The sequence below is a fragment of the Chaetodon trifascialis genome, chromosome 7 (assembly GCF_039877785.1).
Source record: "Chaetodon trifascialis isolate fChaTrf1 chromosome 7, fChaTrf1.hap1, whole genome shotgun sequence".
Lineage (NCBI taxonomy): Eukaryota > Metazoa > Chordata > Actinopteri > Chaetodontiformes > Chaetodontidae > Chaetodon > Chaetodon trifascialis.
The window spans coordinates 12,123,736-12,147,817 of NC_092062.1; the positions used below are offsets into that span (position 1 = coordinate 12,123,736).

The following is a 24,082-nucleotide window of genomic DNA, read 5'->3' on the forward strand; positions in this document are numbered from 1 at the left end:
TAGTTCATATATGTTTAGAGTAAGAAGAGTGACTGAAGTTGTTCATATGACTAGGCTGGTTTTATAGTTCAGTCAGTTTTACTGTACTATCATGTTTATTTGTTTGTATGTTACAGATGTCAAGTCTACCTCAGTTTCTGCTATGTTTACAAAACACTGCACATATTTGAAAACATTTTATTCAGCAGAAGGTGAATCAGCTTGTGAACTTCCTGCACTAAACCTGCAGAAAAAAAGTTCTCAGGTTTCTCTCTGTTGACATTTTTACACTTTTGAACATTTATTATTTGAGTGTTTTCCATGGTTGTGTTGACATTTCCTTTCTGCCTTGATAGCTGAGGGGATTATAATCAGAGGAAGGTTAAATTTAAATATGTTTAAATTGAATGTATTTTTCTCCTGGTCCTTATTTTAAATAGGTCATAAAAAATATCAATAATTATCGATATGACCAATATAAAACACTTATATCACAATAGAGTTTTCAGCCATATCGCCCAGCCCTATCAGTTAGACTTCTAACTGGAGTCTAATGCTGTATAAAGGCTTTTAACAGCTGGACACAACGTGCAGTCTGATTTAGAAACAATGTAGTAACTTGTCTTATGATGAGGCAGTGCACAGTGCAGACACACACCAGCGCTGAAGAAGGGACAGGTAGGTGTGATGGAGTGTTTGTTTGAGAGAGCTGTCCAGGTGGTCCTTGTCCTTTAGCCCATCCTTCTTCCCCTCAAAGGGTTTTTCAATGTTTTTAGTCCCAGTAGCTCTCGATGGCAGAGCATACTCAAACTTCAGGTACAAATCTAGCTCTTTGAGCCCCACACCCTCTACCAGCAACTAGGTGATGGCCTTGGCCTGGCCGCGCATCAGCTTTCTCTCTGCGGTGAGCAGTGATGTGATCTTTGGGTGCGAAGTCGTCCTCGAACGTGGAAGCCTGGTGCTTGTTCTTGAGGTGGTGCAGCAAAGTGCGAGTACTACTACTAAACCACTAAAGAGTGGCATCACGCAGTTCACATTTGACTTTGTTGTCTTTCTGAAGGGAATGTTCCCGTTTCATTTAACACGCTTCATTTTGTACCTCATAGGCTTTTCACACTGCGCTTAGCCTCAGGCTAAGAGAAATGAGTAGGTGAATGTGTGTGTATGCAAATTAACCCGTGGACCAAAATGTCTAACTGGTCGAAAATATTCTGTGATGAACCAATTAACAAATAAGAAGTGGCATTCCTGTGTTGGATATATGTCAGCAGATGACTGTAAAGCTTTGACTGTGGGATCAATCAAACAAGACCCGGGAAACAGCTACTGTGTGAGAACGTGATTTAAAAGACACATTTACACCATTTTTTCTATTCAGCTCTCATCTCTGTCTTATCATCGTAGACCCCATAAAGACGGCCCAGGGCTCCCTGTCCCTCAAGGCGTACAGGCTTACCCCAAAACTCATGGAGATCTGTAAAGAGAAAGATTTCACACCTGAGGGGTAAGTGGCTCATAGCCGAACACACAAAAATAAAGGCTGTGTGGGAATAAATGTCATGATGCACACAGAAGTGTAGGTATTCACAGATAAATGTTAAGTTTTCAATTTGCCCATATAAATCTAAACACTTGGGTTCACATCGCTCACAGGAAGGCATAATTAAAATGTCTGTATTTTCGCTCTTTGGATTCGACGTATTCATTGGATGCAAATATAGGCCTGTGCATCCACAGGGGAGGCTTTTAGTAGCAGTTGATGCTGATGATTTATCAGTTCGCCCTTGCCCGTCAAACAAATGTACCATGTTTACGCTTTTTCTGACCCCAAGGCTTATCGTAATTGCCTTTAAATTGCAGCTAAAAATGAATGTAATGAGGAGACCATTTTCCAGGCAGTTCAGGGTAGTCCGAGTGCACAGTGCAACTCACACATGCACAAAGACACACATGAAGACACACACACACACACACACACACACACACACACACACACACACACACACACACACACACACACACAAACATGCGCTCACAAATCCAAATAAACGGTGCAGTGAAGCAGCCCCAGAGGTATAAAATCACTGTCCATTCAGAACCTTTTCAGATATACATTTTTAAATCTTCTAAAAGCAAGTTTATTTTGAGGAGAAGAGACAATTTAATCGCATCATTTCAGTCCTCTTTCCTGGGTTCCTCTGTATTTCTCCACCTGTGTGTCTCTATTGCCAGTCACTTCATTATTGACCCAGCGTGTTTGGCCCAGAGTCAGGATCCTTCTCATTTCTGCACCTTTTCATTAGTTCCTATGATTTATTACTGCTCCAATCTGTAGCTATCAGTGTTCCCAATAACGCCCATGATTGAAAGAGGATAGCTCTGGGCAGGAAAGGACAATATCACCACATAACAATCTTGTCTCTATCCTATTATTTTCAGAATAGGCTAGAAATCTGAATATCAATAATGTTTCTTAACCCCCCCTCTACGATGTGTGGAAAAAGCAGTCCCTTTCATGTTGGTATATTTGATGTCACATAAGCTTGCATATATTGTGTGCACCTTTTAAAAATGAAAGGCTGGGATAGATGAGCGCTGAATAGCCCCATCCCTTTGAACTGCCCTCCAAGTCCGCTGGGCTATGGAGGCAGTGGTCAATAGCCTCCACTTCAGCACACAATATGAAGCATCAAATTAGTCGGCCTGCAGAGTCAACCTTTGGCTTTGTCCAGCGGGGACCAACTTGGAAAGAGCATGGCATTAAGTGTGCCAGAGTCTAGTAGGGTTGAGCAATTTGTCCTGCCTAGAATGTGATGTCCCTCTATTTCCTCATAAACGCCTTTTTAGATCGCTCTGCAGGCATTTGAAAAGGTCATAATATGCAGGAAATATTTTAAAGCACCACAGATGGATAATTGTGGCGATATGTATAACAAACAATATTCATATCATTATAGATTTTCAGTATAGGCTGCTGTCGTCCAAACTGATTTCTGTCCACCCCACTCAGAGCCCGAGGCAGGATTGTCCACTTCCGCTGCCTCAAAGTCTCTTAAAGTTTGCCTGAGGTGATGCTCTGCTTGCAATTGACAACATTTTTCAAAATTACCTGATCAGAATTAGGTGATGCTCCTCACGCCTATTCATCACACAGACAAGGGTAATACAAACGTCTCTGTTTCTGGTACAGTGCACATGGTGGATTAATGCAGCAAGCGTATTGATCCCATAACAAGCAAGATGCATCTAACAAGGCAACGCTGGATGTATACAGACATTAGTTTGTTGCTCATGCACTGTGCGCAAGTGACAGGCAGATCAAGGCAGTCTGTCAATGCTATTGGATTTATGTGAGACATTAAGCAAAGTTTGAAGTTCCATTTTGTGTTAACAGGCCCATGTCAGAGAAAGTGAGAGAGATGCAGCTTTTAGCTCCCGAGGAACAAGAGGAGGTGGTTAAAAATCGGTCGGTGCTTTGCACACTTATCAGCAGAGCCCATAAAAAAGTAATTTAGGCTACCGAGCCTCACGTTGCTCGGGGTGGGCAATATGGACACATTGTATCACACCGTTTTCAGATATCAAAATGCAACATGCATAAAATTATTATTCATTTTGCTTTTATTTGGCTGAGGTGCAATTTAGTGGGAAGTACAAGCCAAGTGGTAACAGTATAAGGCTCCATTTTCAGCTTTTCTTGTAAGCATATGCGAACAGCAAATAAAATGTGGAAATATGTCAAAAACAGGCCTAAGGGTATCTCTGCCCTGAAGAAAACAGATGTTTAATACATGGAGTTGAAAAAGTTGGGGAAAGCATTGAATTGAATTAGGCAATGATGAAAAATCCTATCAGAAATTGCACATACATTGCAAGTCTTCTATTACATGCTTGTATTCTCTGTGCAAAGGTAAATTGTAACTTGATGTCTTCGTCTCCTGCCTCTGTCCCCTCCCGTCCTGTCCCCAACTCTCCAGCTTGAAGAAGGCTAACATTGGCTTTGAGCATATGTTCGAGGAGGTGCCTATTGTCATCAAGAACTCCCATCTCATCAACGCTCTGATGTGGGATTTGGAGGACAAGTCCACGGTCTCCGACAAGCACGAGCTGCTCAACCTTTCAAGCAGGTCAGACGTGAGCTCATGCAGCACATTTGCCAAGAGGGCCCAAGGCCAGACCCCTTCAGTTGTGACAATGTTATGAGTGAATGCAGGTACATCTGCTATCTGAATCGGCTTTCTCTCAGGGGACCAACATTTGCAGGGTGTTCCTGCACGGTCTTGTGGGGCATTGTGAGGGTTTATCAACCTCTGTCCTCTATAAAAACTCCAGACCTTCAACTCTGCAAAGAATTTTCTAATCGCACAGTGATTCTGCAGGGAACACAGATTGAGCTGCTGTTGACACTCAGGAGTGATTTAGGCTCTCGCTCAATTTTTTTATGTGGACGCAGGCATTTATTCCCAAATTAGAATCTTTTTTTGTTTATTTCAGGCCTCCTATCGACAATTGAGAATCTTATATTGCACATTGAGAGACCTGTGAGCTCATCATGGCAGGAAGCTTCTCAGTCTTTGGATTTCCTACTGTATGGTTACATTATAGCATTTTCTGTTTTTAGCATACTGCCTGCGTCACAGTGTTTTGTAAGCACATGAGCAAAAAAAACACTGCCATAATAAGGTTCATCAACAGACCTCAGTGTGTCTCATCAGCCTCTGTGTAAATTCACTCTGTAATCAAATCCAGGAAAACAAAGGCTATTGATTGAAATTGCATCACCCCAAACTGTCCAGCACTTAGCAAAGTGTCACCTTGATTTGATTCATTTACACACAGTTACCATAGTACTGTGTACACATATCTGTGGAAGAATACTGTCTTCTTAGAAGTGTCTTACAGGCTTTAAAACCATGTCATGGTGTCTCTTTAAACCTGCGGGCTGCTTTCATAGACATGAGTTAAAGCTGCTTCTAAATTAAAATTGATTTGACATTAGGGAACTCCTCTGCATTAATCTGTGTCTTCCTCACTGTTCTAAAGTGTAGCAGATTGGTGGAAAGAATAAGAGGTCTATTGATGGATTTTGCCTTACCTTTACCCACCACACATGGTTGTAGTGCTGTGTTCAAACACGTCTCAGGAAGGCTGGTTTGATCTCATCTTTTTATTACTCTCACAAAAATCCCATGAAAAGACCAAATCCAACAATGAATTTATCTTAACAAGAAGTGGATGTGTAGCCACAGCTCACACTATGGTGTTTTATAGATTTTCGAGGATAACATACATAGGTATAAGCTATATGAGGCTGTGGCTTCACAGACAATACTTGTCTTTCAATGGAATTTATTGATAGTAGTGAAACATTTTGACCACTTATCTGATTTCAGGAAATTTTCAGTGTCCTATTGGGCTTGTATTCGATGTATGGTTTGGGATATCAAGTCCAAAAGTAGGTACAGTAAATGCCACACCCAAGTGTCAAACAACACATTTCACTCAGAAATATCTCCAAAAAACAGAACCTGCCATCAGACTTTGTGTTCCATCACTAATGAGCACAATACGAACAAATACCACATCCCCATATCAACTCACAGCCTGGCTCTTTAAGTCTCACGTTTAGATCTCAGAGGCTCTCAGCGTCACTCTCAGGAGAATTTAAACTATAAACTGCTGCAAGTGGAGCAACAGCTGTGAAGCTTCCCTTGGGCAGGTGTGAGAAATTAGCACAATAACGACCCAAAGTGTCGATTCACACACTGTTAACGCGCAAAACACACTGTGCTTACTTATACACGGCGGTGTAGTTGTTGTGATTCTCCTCTTCGGTGTGCTGTGACACGAGTAAGTCATGCATTAAATGAAGACTCCCGTATACAGAGCTCTATAGAATGCATGTGCCCGTGCAGCCAAGCTTGGCGCCAGCGCACTCATTTGTTAGAAATTGTCACGAGAGGAGAATCCCTCACTTTTCTTGCATATTGTTCCATTTTCCAAATGACTACTCTGAAGTTGAAAAGCTTTCGATGTGACCCGAAATGGAGCAGAAGCAGCCAGCCCTCCCCATAGGTTCCCCGGCATGGCTGCCGATGGGATGGGATGGGATGGCGAGATGAAATTGTTTCCTGAAGTTGTCAGAATGCTTCGCAGCCCTGTCCTTGAATTGGATTGTAGCGTCTGTCTCTCCACATCTTCTGCTGACAGCCCCACCCTTTTCTCCTCATTTCCACCCCTTCAAAAAAAGATAATGATAATGGGTTTTATTTAATGTTTTTCCTTTTGTATCATTTCCCAATCTGCAGCCCCATTTGTCAATGTCATCTACGTCTAAGGCTGAGTGAATGCAGTTTCACTCCAGCAAACAGGGTTGTTCTTACCACAGATGATGATGTTGATCGTGGTGATGGATTGCATGAATGTAAATTCATTTGTGTCGTGCCCCCGCACCCCAACCCCCCACCCAGTCAGCCTTCAAATGCCACATTGTTGCATTGTTACAAAGCAGCCTATATTTATGTCGGGTCACAAAGCATTTTCTCTATGGGCCATCTTACATGGTCTTGAAATGTGCCCACAGTGGAGTGGCTTATGTTGTTCATTATAAATCACCCTCCAAACATCATATTACTTTTTGTTCTGTGTGAATAAACAACTCGTCAGGCCGTTACCTGATTAATGTAATTACCTTTCTGCACAGAAATGCTGGACAATAGAAGGAAATGTAAACACAGCCTTCTGCTGAACATGAATACCCTGATGATATGTATTAAATAAGGGCATCGACTGCAGGGGAACAGACGAGGCTTTTTGAGAGCTGCAGCAGGAGTGAGGCACACGAGGAAGGTGAAGAGAAGAGAAGAGACATGCAGTAACTGGAAATAGGCTCACAAAGGAGGCTGTGACAGAAATGTTGTTGCAAATGAAATAGGGAGTGGAAAAATGAGCCCTGACAAAACAACTTCGTCCAATGAGATGAGCTTTGAGAAGAGATGCTTTTGATCAGCAGCCCATAATAGTTTTCTCTGATCTTCAATCTCTGTTTTAAACACAAAGGTAATGGGCTATACGGTATTCAGTCACAAGGATTAGGACTGTGTGTCAAACCCGCCATAAATCTGTCTGAAAATATTAATTTCATGCATACTTTTTATCTCCTAATACTATAAGCTTATGTTGGGACAATGTTAGAGCGAGTCTATTTCACATCCTCTTTAAAACATATTCTGCTCCAGACACAAGCCAGGGATCTATATTATGCTGCAGTCCATCAGTTAAAAAGGCTCCATCAGAGTACAATACTCATTACAAGAATGGAAGTCACTTCCTTGGCAGCTTTGTTAAACTCCTCTCCTTGTCTGAACTCTGAGCTTATAGAATGCCGGCCCGTTTTTGCTCACACATCAGTCCGGCTTTAGAGTTTGTCCTCTATTGTCCTGTGTGACTGTGAGCGCACAGGCCCGAGCACACATACATACTGTATGGGCTGCCACTGCACCTGACCTTAAAACAGAATCAGTGATGACAGGGAATCCCTCGGTAGACTTTGATTTCTAATTCAGGATCGATGAGAAAGCTCACTGATCTGTCTGAATAACTGAACCCTTTTGGAGTGTGTGACCAGTCGGTGAGTAGTCCAGGTTGGGTTATTCAGCATGCACTTTTTGGAAATGCTACCAATCATTGCGCGCACAATTATGCGCATTAGTGTGTTTTCCTTGCTTTGTATCGAGTAACAACTGAATGTGAACAAACACTAAACAACAGAACAAACTTGATACGGTTGAATTTTTTGTCAGTCACTTCATTTCGCTCTTAAAAGCAGTGTTCTCATTTCAGCTTCACAAGATCAAAGGAGTAAATGGCGGCAAGGTCAGGTACATTTATATAAGCCATCATTACCGAGCATGTGCCAAAGATCGAACTTACATAAGACCCCAAAATGAAACACATTACCAATCAACTGCAAAAGAAATTATGAAATACTGACTGAACAGATTCAAACGAAATCCAGTGCACTGAGTTGCCACACGCACACACAAAAACACGCGCACGCACTCGTGCACGCGGTGACTTCTGTTCAGTCCGGCTCAAACACTTGACTCATACATAAACGACAGATGTTCTCAAGGATCCTGCTCTGGCTAAATGAGTTCCTTAGCATATATTATGAGCGCACACCACACGAATTAGCCACCATTTGGCTTGATGAAATAGTTTTAAATGGGATTTAGTCAGCGAGAATCGATTTCGACACAGTCGGAGGGACACGGTAGGAAACTGTTATGGTGAGATTTGGTCCGGGGCCATCAGTTTTCATGTTTACAGCTCTGACTCCGCAGTGGAGGGTTGACAAACTGATCACACAACAGTCCTCACAGCCAAACATGATGGGAGTGGAAATGGCTCAGCAGTTTAAACTGTGGGAAAGACTGAAAACCATCCACCATTCAGACGTGTTTATTTAAAAAACCGAAAGAAGCAGTGACATCTGACTGGAAACCCATTTGCAATAGTCATCTACATACCCTGTGTGCCCAGAAATCTGAGATAGAAGGACATGGAAAGGCATTTAGACTGATTATTTTATCACTTACATTAACCCACCTCATGCAAGTGTCGTGCGATAATATGGATGATGTGTTACAGAGAGTCAAGCATGTGAGAATAGCATTATAAATCATCATTAGCCAGGTTCGTACAATTATCGGCATGCACGTGCCTTCATTAATTTTCTCTCGCTGTGCAAGCAAACTTGCGGGACTTCATCTGTATGTGCTTGCATGTAAATGTCATAAGTTATTATAGGATTCCATAACAGTTCGCTTCTTAATCGTATATCTAATCACCTTCATAGCACCAAATATACAAGTATACACTTGTTGAAGTGTACACACATTGTTTTAAATGACTCAGGAGAACATTCAGCTGAGCTCTCCCTGCATATGAAGCCTGTAGCAGCATAGTGACAAAGTGAAGGAGCTCTCTTAACATTTGCTCTGCTTTTAATGTCATTGCATGTTTCACTACACCTCACTCAAACATCAGGAGACTGAAGTTTTAAATACAAAACAAATTGGCTCAGATTGACAAGGCGAGTGTGTTTGCCTTGTCAATCGTGGTTACATTGCAGCTTGTTTCTCAGTGGTGCCAAATCTTAGTTATTCTCCATATCGGTCTAAGAAGGTTCTCCCAATCGATAGTTGCTAGAGAAAGAGGTAGCAGCTGTGGAAACGGTTACTGGCAGTTGAGGGTGGGTAAGTCCATTCTTGACAAGATGATATTTGAGAGTGTGACGAGTTAGGAGAGGGAGACGGAGGAATATTGATTTCTAAAATTGCTAATTGAAAAATCTCACAGCAGTGAGCAAAGTAGCAAAAATCACCCACAACAGTCTTCCTCCACATATTCACGCAAACAATGAAACACACACACACACACACACACACACACACACACACACACACACACACACACACACAAAGCTGTTACATCAGCTCAAGTGCACACACAGCCAAAACATACACAGTGCTGGCAGTCCTTGCGGGTACAATTGTCATTTAAATAAACCGTCAGAATCTGTTTTCCCACAGTACATGCTGCATTATGTAGCACCCAAACATTCACAAATGAAAGAATATAATTCCACAGAGGAAAGAACAAGAGGGAGCAAACTTGAAGTGGAGCACTGCAGCCTTCTCGAGGTTGAACTTAAGGCAGCGGTGAGACATCCTGTTAAAAATGGAGCTCATGGGAGGAAAGAGAAGTGGAATGCTGGTAGAGTTGTGCGCCGAGTGTTGTCAGCACAGCAGTGCTGGGAAAAGATGAGGGATGTAATACCAGAGCAGAGAGATGTAGCACAGCGACGAGAGGGGGGCGTTTCATGGCAGACGTCTTTAAGGATGCATAGGGGCAATATATCTGGGTGGAGGTGAACTCGGAGATTAGGTCAGAATGGATGGCAAACACTAGACTGTGGAAAAATGTGGATGTTGCATTTTTAGAGTGCGACCACAGACCAGCATTTTCATTGGTCTGCGTGTCCTGGAGGATTTCAGTGTCCCGCACAAACGGAAGAAATTCTGGTGAAATGTTATGTGTTTACTGACCCTATTTTCACACACAAGCAAGTGACTTATGGAGACAACGATTTTTGTAATTGGTCCAGTATTGAACAAGCGGGCTGCAGCATAATCCCTCCACACACTGTCAAATTACTAAAAGTGTTGGTTTTGAGCCACTGACAGACTCAGATTGTTATTCTAAGAGTCTGACAGCATCACGAAAGGATCTGTTAATTCACAGAGCATCAGACACGCAGTCTTATGAAAGAAACGTCAGCAATTGTTAACCAGCTCATCCACCTCTGACCAGAAGGTGTCAGTCGTGGTATGTATTGGTGAATGAGAGGAGAAAATTGCACTTTGGATAAAAGCACTGTTTATATGTAGTCCATTGTTTTTTCAAAATAACAATTGTAAAATTCTGTTAAAATGGAGGAAACATGAGTTTAGGGGGAGCGAGATATGTCGCTGCTGCCACTGCAGCGCTGATGGCAGTACAAAAACGCGTGAATGACATGCTGACATTTTTCTTCCAGCAACCACTTGGAGAAGAGCCTTCAGCTTCTGATGGACAGAGTGGATGACATGAGCCAAGACATTGTCAAATATAACACCTACAGCCGTAACCTGAGCAAGCAACAGCAGCAGAAGCATCAGGTAACTCTGGTTCACACACTCACATCCACACAAGGTCTCATGAACTGAAGCGCACACACCACCTACAGACTGGGAAGCCCATATGGGAAAGAGGCACACACACACACACACACACACACACACACAGATGCACCTACAGCCACAAACTCAGCAGGAAAACAGCAGGTATATTTCTCTCAGCCATGGACACAACCAATTGCCGCTATAATCACAGCAGGCAAGCAGCAGATGCACCAGGTAGCACAAACAAACAAACACACACACACACACACACACACACACACACACACACACACACACACATAGAAATATGGTACCGCAGGCTCACACAATGTACATGCACCCACTGAGGACCACCAGAAGTAACTACAGTAAAAAGCAAAGATTAAAAAGATCTAAACATTTACTAACATCTCTCTGCAGCACATACGACGTATAAGGGGTATATTCACACTGATGCGTGTGGATGTTTCATACGTGTGCTGTAACCCTGCATTCAAACATACAGTCAGGCAGTCTCTGGCCTCTCATGACTCTATAGCTCTGTGGGTATGTTGAGGAGTAATTTCCATACTGTACTCCAGCTGTTTCTCATATAGCAGCTGTCCTACGCACAGCGTCGTTCATTTCCTGTTGCACGGTTTGTTTCCCGAATACAGATTAGCTTTGTTTGCTGTCTCACCTGGTTGTCGCTCGCATTTGGGCATATTTGCATACTCTCAACTTTCCCCTGTCGTGCCAATGAGCACTCGACGGCAGTGTCACGTTCCATTCGCCATGAATAGCAGCGTATTGCTGTCCCAGCTATTGAGTATGTGTGAAAACGAAAGAAGTTCATTTCTTTTAAATGAGGTCACTTGGTTGTCACTGTGGGGGTGCCAACACACAGGTCGTCTAGCAAAAAAACATTGCAAGGCCTCGTTATCCGGCGACCAATCAAATACACGCAAGCACACGTTCCTGGTAGATTACTTTGTATCTTCTATTCCTACTGTTTTCTTTGCAATTTGTCACAAAAGAAGATAATAGGAGCTCGGCTGTCATCGCTTTCCAGAGTTTTAAAATCCTGTGCTGTGTTTCGGGTGTGATGATCATATTTTGGATCATATTTCATCGTCTCACCGGCGCCTGAAGCAGTACACCCCCATCAGCACAACCCTTTTCAGCGTTGAACCGCAGGGCCGTTTTTGGTCTGAACTCCCACTAATATCCGAGTGGATCTGAGCTGCGTCAGTGCAGGAAAAAAAATACATGTTTTGCTGCTCTTTTATGTATTTTGGGCTGAAGTAGGTTTTCCGTGGATCTGTTTTTGACCCCAAAACATCTAGTTGGTCATCTTCATCACTACGTCTCTGTGATACAAGGTTTAATTCATCCTGATGTGATGAAGAGGTTCAGAAGGTTAAATACCGTGAGTCATGCTCAGACAATCTCCTTCAGACCTGTATTGGCACCCAGGGAGAGGCTGCAGGCTGCATACGGACTCAAAGCTAGTAATTGATGAGTCTTTCTTTATTTTAATGAGTGAGTGGAAATCCTCTGTTTTCTTCCTTTTTCTGTACCGGGTGGAACACACCACGAACACAAACTTAATAAAAGCAGTGGCAGTAGCACACACAGTCACACACATACTCTGTGTGCACAGACTCGAGACACACACACACACACACACACACACACACACACACACACACACACACACACACACACACACACACACACACACACACACACACACACACCACCTACAAACTCAGCCAGAAGCACCAAAAAGACCAGAACAAAACACACAAGGATGAAGAGTCAGCCACGAACCATCTGCAACTCCAACCTGGGTCAGATCCATCATAAACATCCTGCACCACATGCAAACAGGAAGGGTCACACACTGGTGTACACACACACATTACTCAGGAAAATGGAAGTGTAGAGGCGCAAGATGACTCACTGATGTGAAGCAAGTGCACACGTACAATCTTACACTTACGTTCACCAAGCTGCATTATTCCATCATTATTCTCTGCAAGTGGGAAAGAGGAAATGTCTGAAGTATTAATGTCAGCTGGGGCTGAGTCCTCATCTTCTCGGCCCACAGCGGATGGAAGCACGGCAAAGTTCACACACATTAGGCAGGCAAACACTCATCTGTGACCACGGTAGTCCGCCGTATGCACACAAAGTATTCACAACCTGGGCTCCGAAGAAACACACACCTACGTAGCCACACATCCCCGAGCCAATCACCCACACTGCAGCCATTATGATCCATCATCCTCCCCATCCACCTTCTCATCATCACAGCCCCCAAGCCTCAGACCTCACACACACACACACACACACACACACACACACACACACACACACACACACACACACACACACACACAATCATGTCACACACAATATCACACAGACATCCCCTTTAATGGTGTCTACTTTCACCATGTTTCACTCAATTCTGTACAATGAACAAATGGCGCACGCAGAGACAAAGAAAGCGAGGCTCTATTACACCTTTCAGACATCTACAGTACTTGCTCCATGTAATCTTGTGCTGTTGACCCTGCTGCTTCCCCGACAAATGGAACCTTATTAATCATCATAGAAAGTTGCAAAAAGGTGCTGTGCTGAGCAGGCTCCATTTTTCATTTATAGCTCTCTGAATTTGGTAAATAGCAGGTTCCCAGGCGCAACCTGTGGCCAAGTTGGTCTTTGTATCAGGGAATTTATGTCCCACTCTCTCCAGTTTATTCAATTTCTATTTTCTTTTTCTGCTGTTTTCCCAACCACAGAAGCAGGCAACACTTTGCAGAAGATTAGATATGGAGCAATGTGTTAATCTTAACAGCCGAGTGGTTTATGGTTAATGGCACAATTCAGCTACCATTAGATGATGCAGCAATGTTGTACAAGTCATTACTTCTGTGCCATATAATTATTTTTGATATATAAACAGAACATAAACACATGGAAGGCAGGCCAAGTTATTGCTGGGAGTGTGTTGCATTTGTAATAGGTGCTAAATGGATTCCTAGCCTCCAAGAAGTCTATGAACTCACAAAAAGGTCATTGCTTTGGAAAAACTCCTATCTCACACATCCAGGCTCGTGTGCCAAAAGACATGCGAAGGGCATGTTTGAAGGTTCACTGGTGTGATGTGGAGTCTGTTGAAACAGGTGGATGGAAACGTTGTCTGAACCTGACAGGTATAAATTCATTTATTTAAAAAGAGACCTGATCCAAAGGGGACCTGAGGATAATCAGAGCAGATCAGTCGACCCAAACAGACTCTGATGGAGAGAGAACACCAACACAATTAACACGATTCAGAACAATTCGGAAGCAGTTATGGTCAAAAAAACAACAATATAATAATAGCCTGACAAATCTAAAACTGGAGGTACCCCTTTGGCCTCGTTCGTTACCAACTGGACTATATACAGACAGATGGTAATTATATCGTAACAGACTTCATATCTGTGAATGTCCAAAGTCCAAAAGTAGCCATTTTTGGAATTTCCCCTTGCGGGACAAATAAAGGTATATTGAATTGAATAACAGATTAACTGGAATTAAGACCCAGTGCGACTCTGGTCCCGCCTCAGGTCTCAGCTCCTCACAGAGGGGTCCTGCTAAGACCTCTGGTAGAGACACCGAAACTGGAATTTTTAACTGCCCCGCTGAAACCAAACACAGCATATTGTCAGAAACACAGCATCCTCAGCGTGAAGCATGGTGGTTCCAGCAGCACGCTGTGGCACTGCTTCTTCTGCAGCAGGCCCTGGAAGGCTTGCGAAGGTAGAGGGTAGAACACATACAGCAAAATGCATAGAAATCCTGCTGCAGCCTATAAAAGAACTGCACCGTGGGACAGGATTAGTTTCCACCAAGACAACAGCCTCAAACATAGAACTACAGCTCCACAGGAGTCCAGACCTCAATCCAATTCAGACTTTGTGGCAGAACTTGAAAACGGCCGTCCCCTCGCACAGTCTCCACGCAACTTGACAGATCCTGAGCCGTTGGGGGAAATTGGGGGAAAATGGCAGCGAAACGTGTCCCTGCTAAATGCTGACTAGGAGGAGGTTGTTTCATATTTGTGCTAAATTTAGACCAGTTTGTATTCTCTTTTTCTTTATGCTTTGATATCATCTTCCAATGGGGTTGGTAAATGCTTTTTTGGCATTGTGTGTCTATATATGGAAGGTGGAGCACAAGTGCAAAACTGTTTTTGTTGGCTTGTTTCTAAAATTTGCATACATTAGCATTTTGATTATGCGCAGTCGTGCTGTGACACATTGGCAGGAAAAACAGAAAGTGGAGGAGTAACGACTCATTTGAACAAATAGTTATAATTCTTGTTTATTTTTTATCTTATCCGTTCAGTCACCCGTACAGGTGCGCGGTGGGACGTTCGCTTGAAAGCACTCAAGTTGCTCCTTTTTCCTCCTGCTCTGCCGCAACCCCCCGTTCCACCGGCCTGTGTCAGTCTCCCCTCCATCTTTCCAAATTAACAAGGCTCGTAGGTTCTCCAGAGACCCGGCACCTCACTGATTTACCGACTGTCAGCCCGCCACAAATCACTCCATCGCTGTCAGCATTTATAACGTTCTCTCTCCATCTGTCTCCCTCTCTTCTTTCATCTCCACGTTCCTTTACATCCCACTTCCCTCCTGTTACTCTTTCCATTTCCCATCTTTCTTCATCCTCTTCTCACTCTCCACTGTCACTTTGTGCTCTTTGCATCTCTCTAATTCTCTTTCTCTCCTTTCTCCTCTTCCTGACTCGGTACTTTTTTTCCTCAGTTTCCTTTACTCCCACTCCTTGCCTTACCTCCGATCCTCTCATCTTGTGTCTCTCACCTCCATCCCCTGTTTGCCTTCCCTTTCTCCTTTTTTTTGTCCATTTTCTCTTTAACCATCTATTCCCTTTCCACATTACTTGCTCTCAATGTTATATCTTTATTCCTCCCTTCTCTCTTATCTAATGGCACCGCTCTCTCTGTCTCTCCCTCCAGTACCTTCAGAGGCGGCAGCAGGAGAACGCCCAGCGGCAGAGCAGAGGGGAGCCTCCGCTGCCTGAGGAGGACATCTCTAAAATGTTCAAGCCCCCCCAGCCTCCACCACGCATGGACACATTGCTTATTGCAGGTACGCACACACACACACACACACACACACACACACAAAAAAAACACATAACCTCCATGCACAGAGTGCACTCATCACCACTGAGACTGAAACTCCATCAGCCTCCTCTGCTCCCCTCACAGGAGCTCAGGTTCTGTTTGTAATTATCTCCGCCATTATCTTGAAATTCCATTAATTTAAAGTTTATTGACGCAATCTCCAACTCGAACCTGTTTTGCTGCTGTTTCACACTGCTCAGCCCTCACGCTGTTCAGTTCTCCTCTGCCTTCTGACGACATCCTGATCCTTCCATTTACTCTGCTTCCCACTAATTTGATGTTTTGCTCTGCTGCTGTTCCCCCCACCTCCCGCTTGTGTGCATGTCTGTGTACAAATGTATGTATGCGTATACGTTTCTGTGGGTGTGTGTTTGTGTTTTTGTGTGGGGGCGCATGGATGCATGTGGCTGCTCTCCAACAGGGCAAATTAACAACTACTGCCAGAATGTGAAGGAATTCACCTCTCAGAACCTCGGGAAGCTGTTCATGGTTGAGGCTCTCCAAGGCCACAACTAGAGGAGAGAAACGAGGGAGGACTCTGCAGGAGGCGGGCAGAGTGCACAGAGGGAGGAAAACAGAAAGGTGACAGAGATGTGAAGCTACCTTGGCAATGACTGCAGGAACACTGCTCCCTTCTTTGTATTCTGAGAATTTATTCATTGCTTTTATGCTTAGCCCCATCTTGTATACAGAATTATCTTTGAAGATCACTTGATTTTGATTTCAATAAAAATCTTCCATCTCCACATTTTCTCTGACTATGTGTTCACAGGTCAACTGTATTCTGCGTTTGGTGGTAATTGCAGCACATTTTCCAGTAGATTTCGACAATGTTTCGCATTTTCCACAGTGTCAATATGCTAAAATGGGGCTTGAGCATCATACAATATAATGGTAGTTATGCATAATTTTATAGATACAAGCCTTCGTCTTGTAGTTCAAACATCAAGCAGGTGGAACCAATTATCAGTGGATTTGCTGAAGTGTCAGTTTGCATGGTGGGGACAATGATACCCTCGTTAACAGAGATATCAGTGAAAGTTAAGCGTTAAATGAAATGCCAGTTACATGACTCGGCCCCCACTGTCTTACTGCACTAAATAGACTTTTGATTGTGTCTTTTCTTTTCCCCCTGAAGTGAAATTACACGACACACCAGAATCTGCCTTTCCTCCACACAGCTAGCAATTAGCATGTGTTTATTTTTAGGACGCAAAAACAAAGTCCCAACAGTGAAATTCGGCTCGAAACAAAGATTTCTGTTGTCATTGAGTTTTCAAGACAACTTTTGAAGGAGGAACTGCAGGTGTGCCAAGTGACAGACTGAGAGAGACTGTCATCTGTGCTAGGTGACATTCCTTATTTAGTGCTATTGTGTCTGTAATTGCCAAAAACCTGCCTGCTAACACACGTTTAGAGAAAAGAACAACGGGGGAATCAGAGTGCTTTGGAGTTTACTCAGAAAAATTCACAGGGAGATAGATTTTGATGTTGATGACAGTGAGTGTGGTTAAAGAGAAACATCACAGAGAGCATTATACGTGATGAGAAAATTGGTATATTGTTTGACAGTCAGCCTAAGTGTGGTTTAAACATATCCATGATCATCGTGTTCACCTTCAAAAATAGTTCCTTATTCGACTGAGTTTCTATTTAGACCTTCCTGATGTAGAATATGAAATTCTCATTATTGCCCTCCTGACATTTCTGTCTCTACCTGCCTGAAGTGGAATAGTCATTCTTAATGCCATCTGCTATCCTACAAATCGACTCTTCATTGGTCATTTTTTATGCTTCTGTATGGCATTCATTCATTACTTTCATTGAATTTAATTTACTCATTTCATCAGGATAATCCACCCAGTGTCAACACTACTTTCTAGGGAGTCCTGGGATCATAATATTAACCTACAGCCGTGCTAGAAGCCCTCATAACATACAGTGACAGTGATACCATATTTAGCAGGTATGTTGTTTACCATGTTCGTCTATCATGCTGACATTTGCACTAAACATAATACAGCTGAGGCTCATGATTTTTCCAAGTAGTCTATTTGATCATAAACCAAAGTATTTGGAAAGAATAAGAATGTAGACTTTAGTCTGTTCCCATGTGGACCTGTCCAGCTGATCCCACATCCAGGTATATGACAGGCTGCATTTTTACCTGCAAGGATTTCCAGATGTGCGTCCCGCCTCTCCACAGCATCTACCGCTGATCTTTTGCAGGCATTAGGGACTGGTGGTGAAACCCACCTCAACAGAAGAGCAACGTGGCACCTGGGTTTCAAGACAACTGTCAGGACACGGTAATCCTGTCCACCACACTGTCAGTGCCAGACAAGCGTTTAATTATTTATATTAATGGATTTATTACAGAAAGCAAAGTTGTAAAGGTCATAGCCTCTGATTGTTCTAGCTTTGTGGTTAAATGTATTGTAGACCTGGAGGTGGCATCATATTAAACCTAAAGGGCAAATACTTAAAGGCCTCTACCCTTCAGCAGCAAGCGTCCTAAAACAAACTTTTGCAGACTCTTTACCAAAACACAACTTGCAGGGTGCATGTCCGTCAGTAACCTCTAAATCCTTCTGCGTGAGGCCAACAGCTAAACACCTCACACAACTGTAAGCTGTTTGCTGATGATCCTCCGCAGAGTATCACATATCTCACAATTACTCCTCAACTCATCAGAAGCACAGCAGCTCATTTGGGGAGCTTGTCACCGGTGTCCGCTGCATCCAAGAGCAGGGCGCTGACTGATGGCTCTTCTCGCTGCATTTATTAAGGAAGCCGGTTCATTGTAGAATAATTACGCGGCATCTCTATCTCTCCGCTGCTCTTCCTCGACCTGTGGTTAAGCAGCTGCGTCTCATTCGGTGGATGATGTTATTCAACTTGTCATCAGCATCGCCGAGTCGAGCAATAAGTTGTAGTGCTCCTGCTTGTCATCAGCACAATGCCATTAACAATAATTACAAGTCAACCAACATGATGAGCACTTATTCAGCAGCAATGCTGGAGCTGGAGATGGATTCTTCCCCAAATCATAACATGTGTCCCTGACAGCATGGGCAATATTAACACATCACAGAGGGCTCAGCCGATATTTATTAATTACTGCTGCTTTGACAGGTACACCTGTGCCTGTGATGGATGTGTTGTAGCATGTGATGTGAGCCATTGATTGGTGTTTGATTAGTGTGTGTTGTTTGTAATTCTAAAGGTGCGCAGTTGGGTTGACGCTGCCCTTGAGCGGCTGACTGGGGCACAGCCCCCCCACCGACCCACCGTCCCTAATCCCGAGATGTGTGAGGAATCACAAGCCTTAGCACGGCCTCAGCAGAGGCACCGCTGGCCCCTGCAGAGTGCCAACACGGTGACAGAGGCTCCGCTTGTATTTAAAGTGGCAGTGTTTGGTTTGGAGTGGAGAGCAGTTTGGACTGAATCATGCAGTCACGGCAGGGCTCAAGGGCAATGGAGTGGAGGCGCAGGGGAGTCAAAACCGGTGTTGTGTTTCCACGTTACTCCTCAGTCATATGAATCGTGACATTAACTGTTGAATGTCGTGTTATACAAAGAAAAGGATGGGGAATTATTTACCTCTGAGAGGAAATCACAGGGTCATACAAGAAGCCGCATTATGTGGTTTCCTGGAATTTAACTTCAGATTAAAAGACATTTCTAAGCAGATGTAAGGATGTGTTTCAACTTGTACTAAGCATGTGAAATTGCTCTATAAAACAATATATCGTAGCTATGATCATTTTGAATGATATACTAATACACACATGAACAATACAGTGTCCTATGAACCATTATCATCTTATACACATGTGCAACTCACACATCTGTTTGTTCTCCCTCAATAAAAACCCCCACAATCCCTGAATATGCAATTAGTTTTTTAGTTCAAAAGTTTAACTGCTGACCAGAAGATCACACAATGCTGCCTCACTGGGTCTATTCTCAGCGGAAGGCTTCTAGGGTCACCATCACACTTGTGTAAAGTTGCAAATTGGACCGTGATTGGTTTCCAAACTAGTTGTGATGTCACAAAATCCTGCTAATATGCACACTCTTTAAATAGAGAGTGAAGGCGAGCTCAGAGAAACTTTCCCCTTTGGCAGATGAGTGTGAAAACAGCTCATCATTCCGCACAGTGAAGCTCGAACATCCAAGTGATGTAACAACAAGCAAAATACATTTTTCATTGGACCGGAGCTTCTAAATATCATTATATTTGCTTGCAACTACATTAGTGTGTTATCTTTTCCGATTGTTTGCTTATGAAAGCTAAACTGAGAGCTTGAATTAGAGCTACCCACCAGCAGAGTTGTCCTTTGGAGTATATCCATTGTGCCATCTTGTATAAATGCAGCAGAGAGATTCTGCTGAAACACACTCACACCTCTCCACGTGTCCAGACACTTCACCTTTATACCCACTTGAGGCACTGATGTGGATTTTAGAAGTACTGAATGTCTTTGCTTCATTGTGCGACTCGTTTTGAAATGTTAAACCGTTCGGAGGAAAGAACCCCACAGCAGCAGAGGCAGCTGCATTTGTGATTTTCTCTCCCACACGATCCTGCTCAATTGACCGTGAGACTACTGTGAGTCGGTGAAAATGAGAACGACATCCTCAAAAATGAGACAAAATGTTTTCACCCACGGACGACGCAGATGCCGAGCCTGTGGCCCGCTGATGCAACGCCTGACAATGAAACTTTGCACCTCCTTCTCCAAAGCGATTTCATTTGCTCCCCAAGTTATTTGATCACTTTCTGTGATGTCACTTCCCTCCTTAGCATTTGCAAAAGATTACCCTAAACTGTGAGTCTGAACCCAGCATGGGAACCGAATGAGGGCTTTAGCTGTGTAAACAGCCAAGCGTTCTGTACGCTGCAATAGGAGGAAATACTTAATTAGGATTATGGGATTTGTCTGTGCACCTTCAGATTCCTGAGAAGGAGGCTGGTAGATGTCAGGGGGATATAAGTTTGGTCTCATTTAATCAGCGAGTGCGGCCTGCAGAGCCCTGACCCCAGCAGTAATTTATTACCGCTCAAACACAAACACAAGCTCTGCCAGCGTGCCTGCTGTCACCCTGTCATTGGTGATCGAGAGAATCAGCTGGATGAATATAATGAAACCAGTTATTTCCCTGTCAACTCTGAATACTTTTCTTTTTCTTTGCTCTCTCTCTCTCTCTCTCTCTCTCTCTCTCTCTCTCTCTCTCTCTCTCTCTCTCTCTCTCTCTCTCTCCCTTTTCTGCCACAGATATTGCCATGGCAACTGTAGATCCTGTATGGAGTAGCTGTTGAGGATGTAAAGTAGTTCCCATGGAAAAATAATCTTGCAAATCCCCAAAACAAGAGCAGAAAGGCAGGCAGATGTGGTTGTAGGAAGCGGTGTGGGCATGGTTAGGGAATTTAGCATTTATGCGATTATTCACACAAGTCGGCCGCAGCCAGCGTCAGAATACATTTCTTCACAGAACAACGCTCCACCTGTCATTGAAGCAGCTCTATATTTGCCTTATCTCTGGTCGATAGATCAGCGCTGTGATTGGCAACTGTATAGACTGAGCGCTGTGTTCGAGTTGCAATTCGTCTCTGCCTGCCACCCAATTCGACGGCTGTCACCCGTCAGTGGCACAAATCCCACAGGCCATTATGAGGCTGGTTTAATCCCCACAACAGCAGCAACAGAAGCCTTTCAAGAATGGTTTCGGAGCATGATACCCTGTCTGTCACATGCATCCGTGGGCTTCTGGCAAGGCTACAGTGCATTGTCGTCGTCCCACTCCATCACTTATGTCTTGTCTTATCCCCAAGCCACTGAGACAAATGCACTGGATGTCCTCCTGCTGGAGATCAATCACATGTTGCATGTAATCTGCTGGGCTTTGTCTCTCTGCTTTGGACACACAGATTTGGCCTTGGCTGTTACACATGGTAAATTATGTTTTTATTGTTGTCTTCATTTTGGAGGTCGAGGTGGATTTCTGAGAGAACTGCTTGGTTCATTTACTGACTGTGTTAGTTATTTGTCTGTTGTGAACTCTCCTCAACCTTTTCTGGCCCATGCCCAATTTGTCACATGGATTTTAGTGTATGGAGGTACAGCCAGGGGTCAGTTAGCTTAGTTTAGCATAAAGGTAGGTGGCATTAACCAGCCTCAACCAGCCTTACTTCCTCCAAAGTTCAAAAATGCCTCCCAGCACCTCTAGAGCTCACTAATTAACATATTGTATCAAAGTTGTTCAGTCCAACATTTTTCATAATGACTTCATGAAGTCTCTTCATTTGGCCACTGGTGCCCAGTCCCACCTCATCTTACTCCCAGTGAAACTGCAATTTCTGAAGGTTCAAGACCCAAAGAAGGAGAACCTCATTGTTGTTGTTATTATTACTATTTATTGATTAATTTTTCTGCCACAAGAGCTCAAATTGCTGTGAGGTGGAATGAACTAGAAGCACAGAACTCGCCCCCATAGCTGGAAAAGTTGTATAAACGCCAAAATGGATATACAGCATTGGGAACTGAGATACGAAAAACATGGCCATTACTCTTTAAGGATTAGTCCAACCATGATCAGTCTTGATACATACTGTTAGGAGCTGAGTGGGAATGGGCCTATTTAAGCATTTTGAGTCTGGTCTATCAGGGGCATCATAAATACCAAAAAAGTATAACTTGTGTATAACTTTCAATAGTATTTTTGCCAGCTTCAGGAGGCAGCTGTTTTCTGAAAAAAGTGGTGAACTTCTAATGTGCGCTGCTTGACCAGCACCACATAGCAGACAGCGAAAGTTAGCAACTAGCTGGTGAACATAGTGGAGCATTTAGCAGTGAAGATTTCCCTCAGGAGTTGCTGGAGACAAAAACAGACTTAAAAGGAGAGCGAATACTTCAAATGAATGCTAATGTTGCTCAGTGTGTGCAGGATGTTTGAATAGGCAACTGTTTGCTAGTTACCCACATCATCTTCAAAGGTGTTCCAGCCATTCCACAAAAGTTGGGTGCTTTGTAAAACACAAATAAAGCGGAATGTGAGAACATGCGAATCTTTTTTGACATATGCTCACCTGAAAGCAGTCCAATGACAATATATTCAATGTTTCCGCTCATCAACTTCATTGATTTTTGGAAGTATCTGCTTATTCTGAATTTGATGCAACATGTTTCAAACAAATTGAGACAGGAGCAACTAAAGACTGGGAAAGTTGTTGAATGCTCCAAAAACACCTGTTTGGATCATTCCACAGGTAAACAGGTTCATTGGTAACAGGTGATAGCATCATGACTGGGTATGAAAGAGGCATCCTGGAAAGGCTCAGCTGTTCACAAGCGAGGATGGAGAGAGGTTCACCACTTTGTGAACACATGATTGGATGAAGGATGTTCGTACATGGGCTCAGGAACTCTTTGTAAACTGTTGTCAGTAAATGCAGTTCATTTGCAAATAACTGTGTTTTTATTCATCTTTTACATAATGTCCTAACTTTTCTGGAAATGAGGGTTCAGTATATCGATGTATTCACAGCTTGTTTCTGCTGCCCCCAAGAGCATTGAAAAAAATAATTTATCACTGGTTTCAAAGTGCAGACAGAATCCAAAGGTAAAAGATTTTTGAAACATTTTTTTTACAAATATACTGGATCAAAGTCATAGCAATGCAGTAGTTTGAATCCCATCTCATGTCATAAGGATTCTTTACTCCAGGGTTTTAGAAACTCTACAGCATTGATCTATCAGGAGCAAGATGAAGCCTTTAGTTGTACATCAGATACCAACTGAGCATCAGCAAGACTTAGAACAAATATCCTGGGCATAGTCTTGTTAAAGACCACACCTGCAGTGGTTTGTGTTTCCTAGAGCATGCATACAGTTTGTGACCTCCAGTTTCTCCTAATGCTGTTTTTATGTGCCTGTCGCTTTTTACTCACTGTTATCTATCATCCTCGTTGAAACCTTGAATTTCAAACACTGCCCTTTTTTCCTTTTTTGGCTGGGTTATCATATTTTCCCCTTAATGAAGAAAATGAGAAAATGCCAAGCAGAGTAATTTATTATAATTCATGATCAGCTTCTCCCTCTTCCTTAAAGTCTGGAGATGCCAGCTTACCCCGGGTACAGTGATTGATGGGATGCTTGTGACCTACAATAGACAGACCCACAATTAA

General features: G+C 43.2%; 1 protein-coding gene across 1 annotated transcript in view; it reads left to right on the forward strand.

Moving 5' to 3' along the window:
- The window catches only part of LOC139333716 (eukaryotic translation initiation factor 3 subunit H), a 53,754-nt gene extending 37,117 nt beyond the window's left edge, over nt 1-16,637 (forward strand). The window contains exons 4-8 of the mRNA XM_070966333.1: nt 1,384-1,483; nt 3,957-4,106; nt 10,583-10,703; nt 15,721-15,853; nt 16,313-16,637. Coding sequence (XP_070822434.1) covers nt 1,384-1,483; nt 3,957-4,106; nt 10,583-10,703; nt 15,721-15,853; nt 16,313-16,407 — 599 coding nt within the window. The 3' untranslated portion in view covers nt 16,408-16,637. The remainder of the gene's footprint in view (nt 1-1,383; nt 1,484-3,956; nt 4,107-10,582; nt 10,704-15,720; nt 15,854-16,312) is intronic.
- Nucleotides 16,638-24,082: the final 7,445 nt, after the last annotated feature.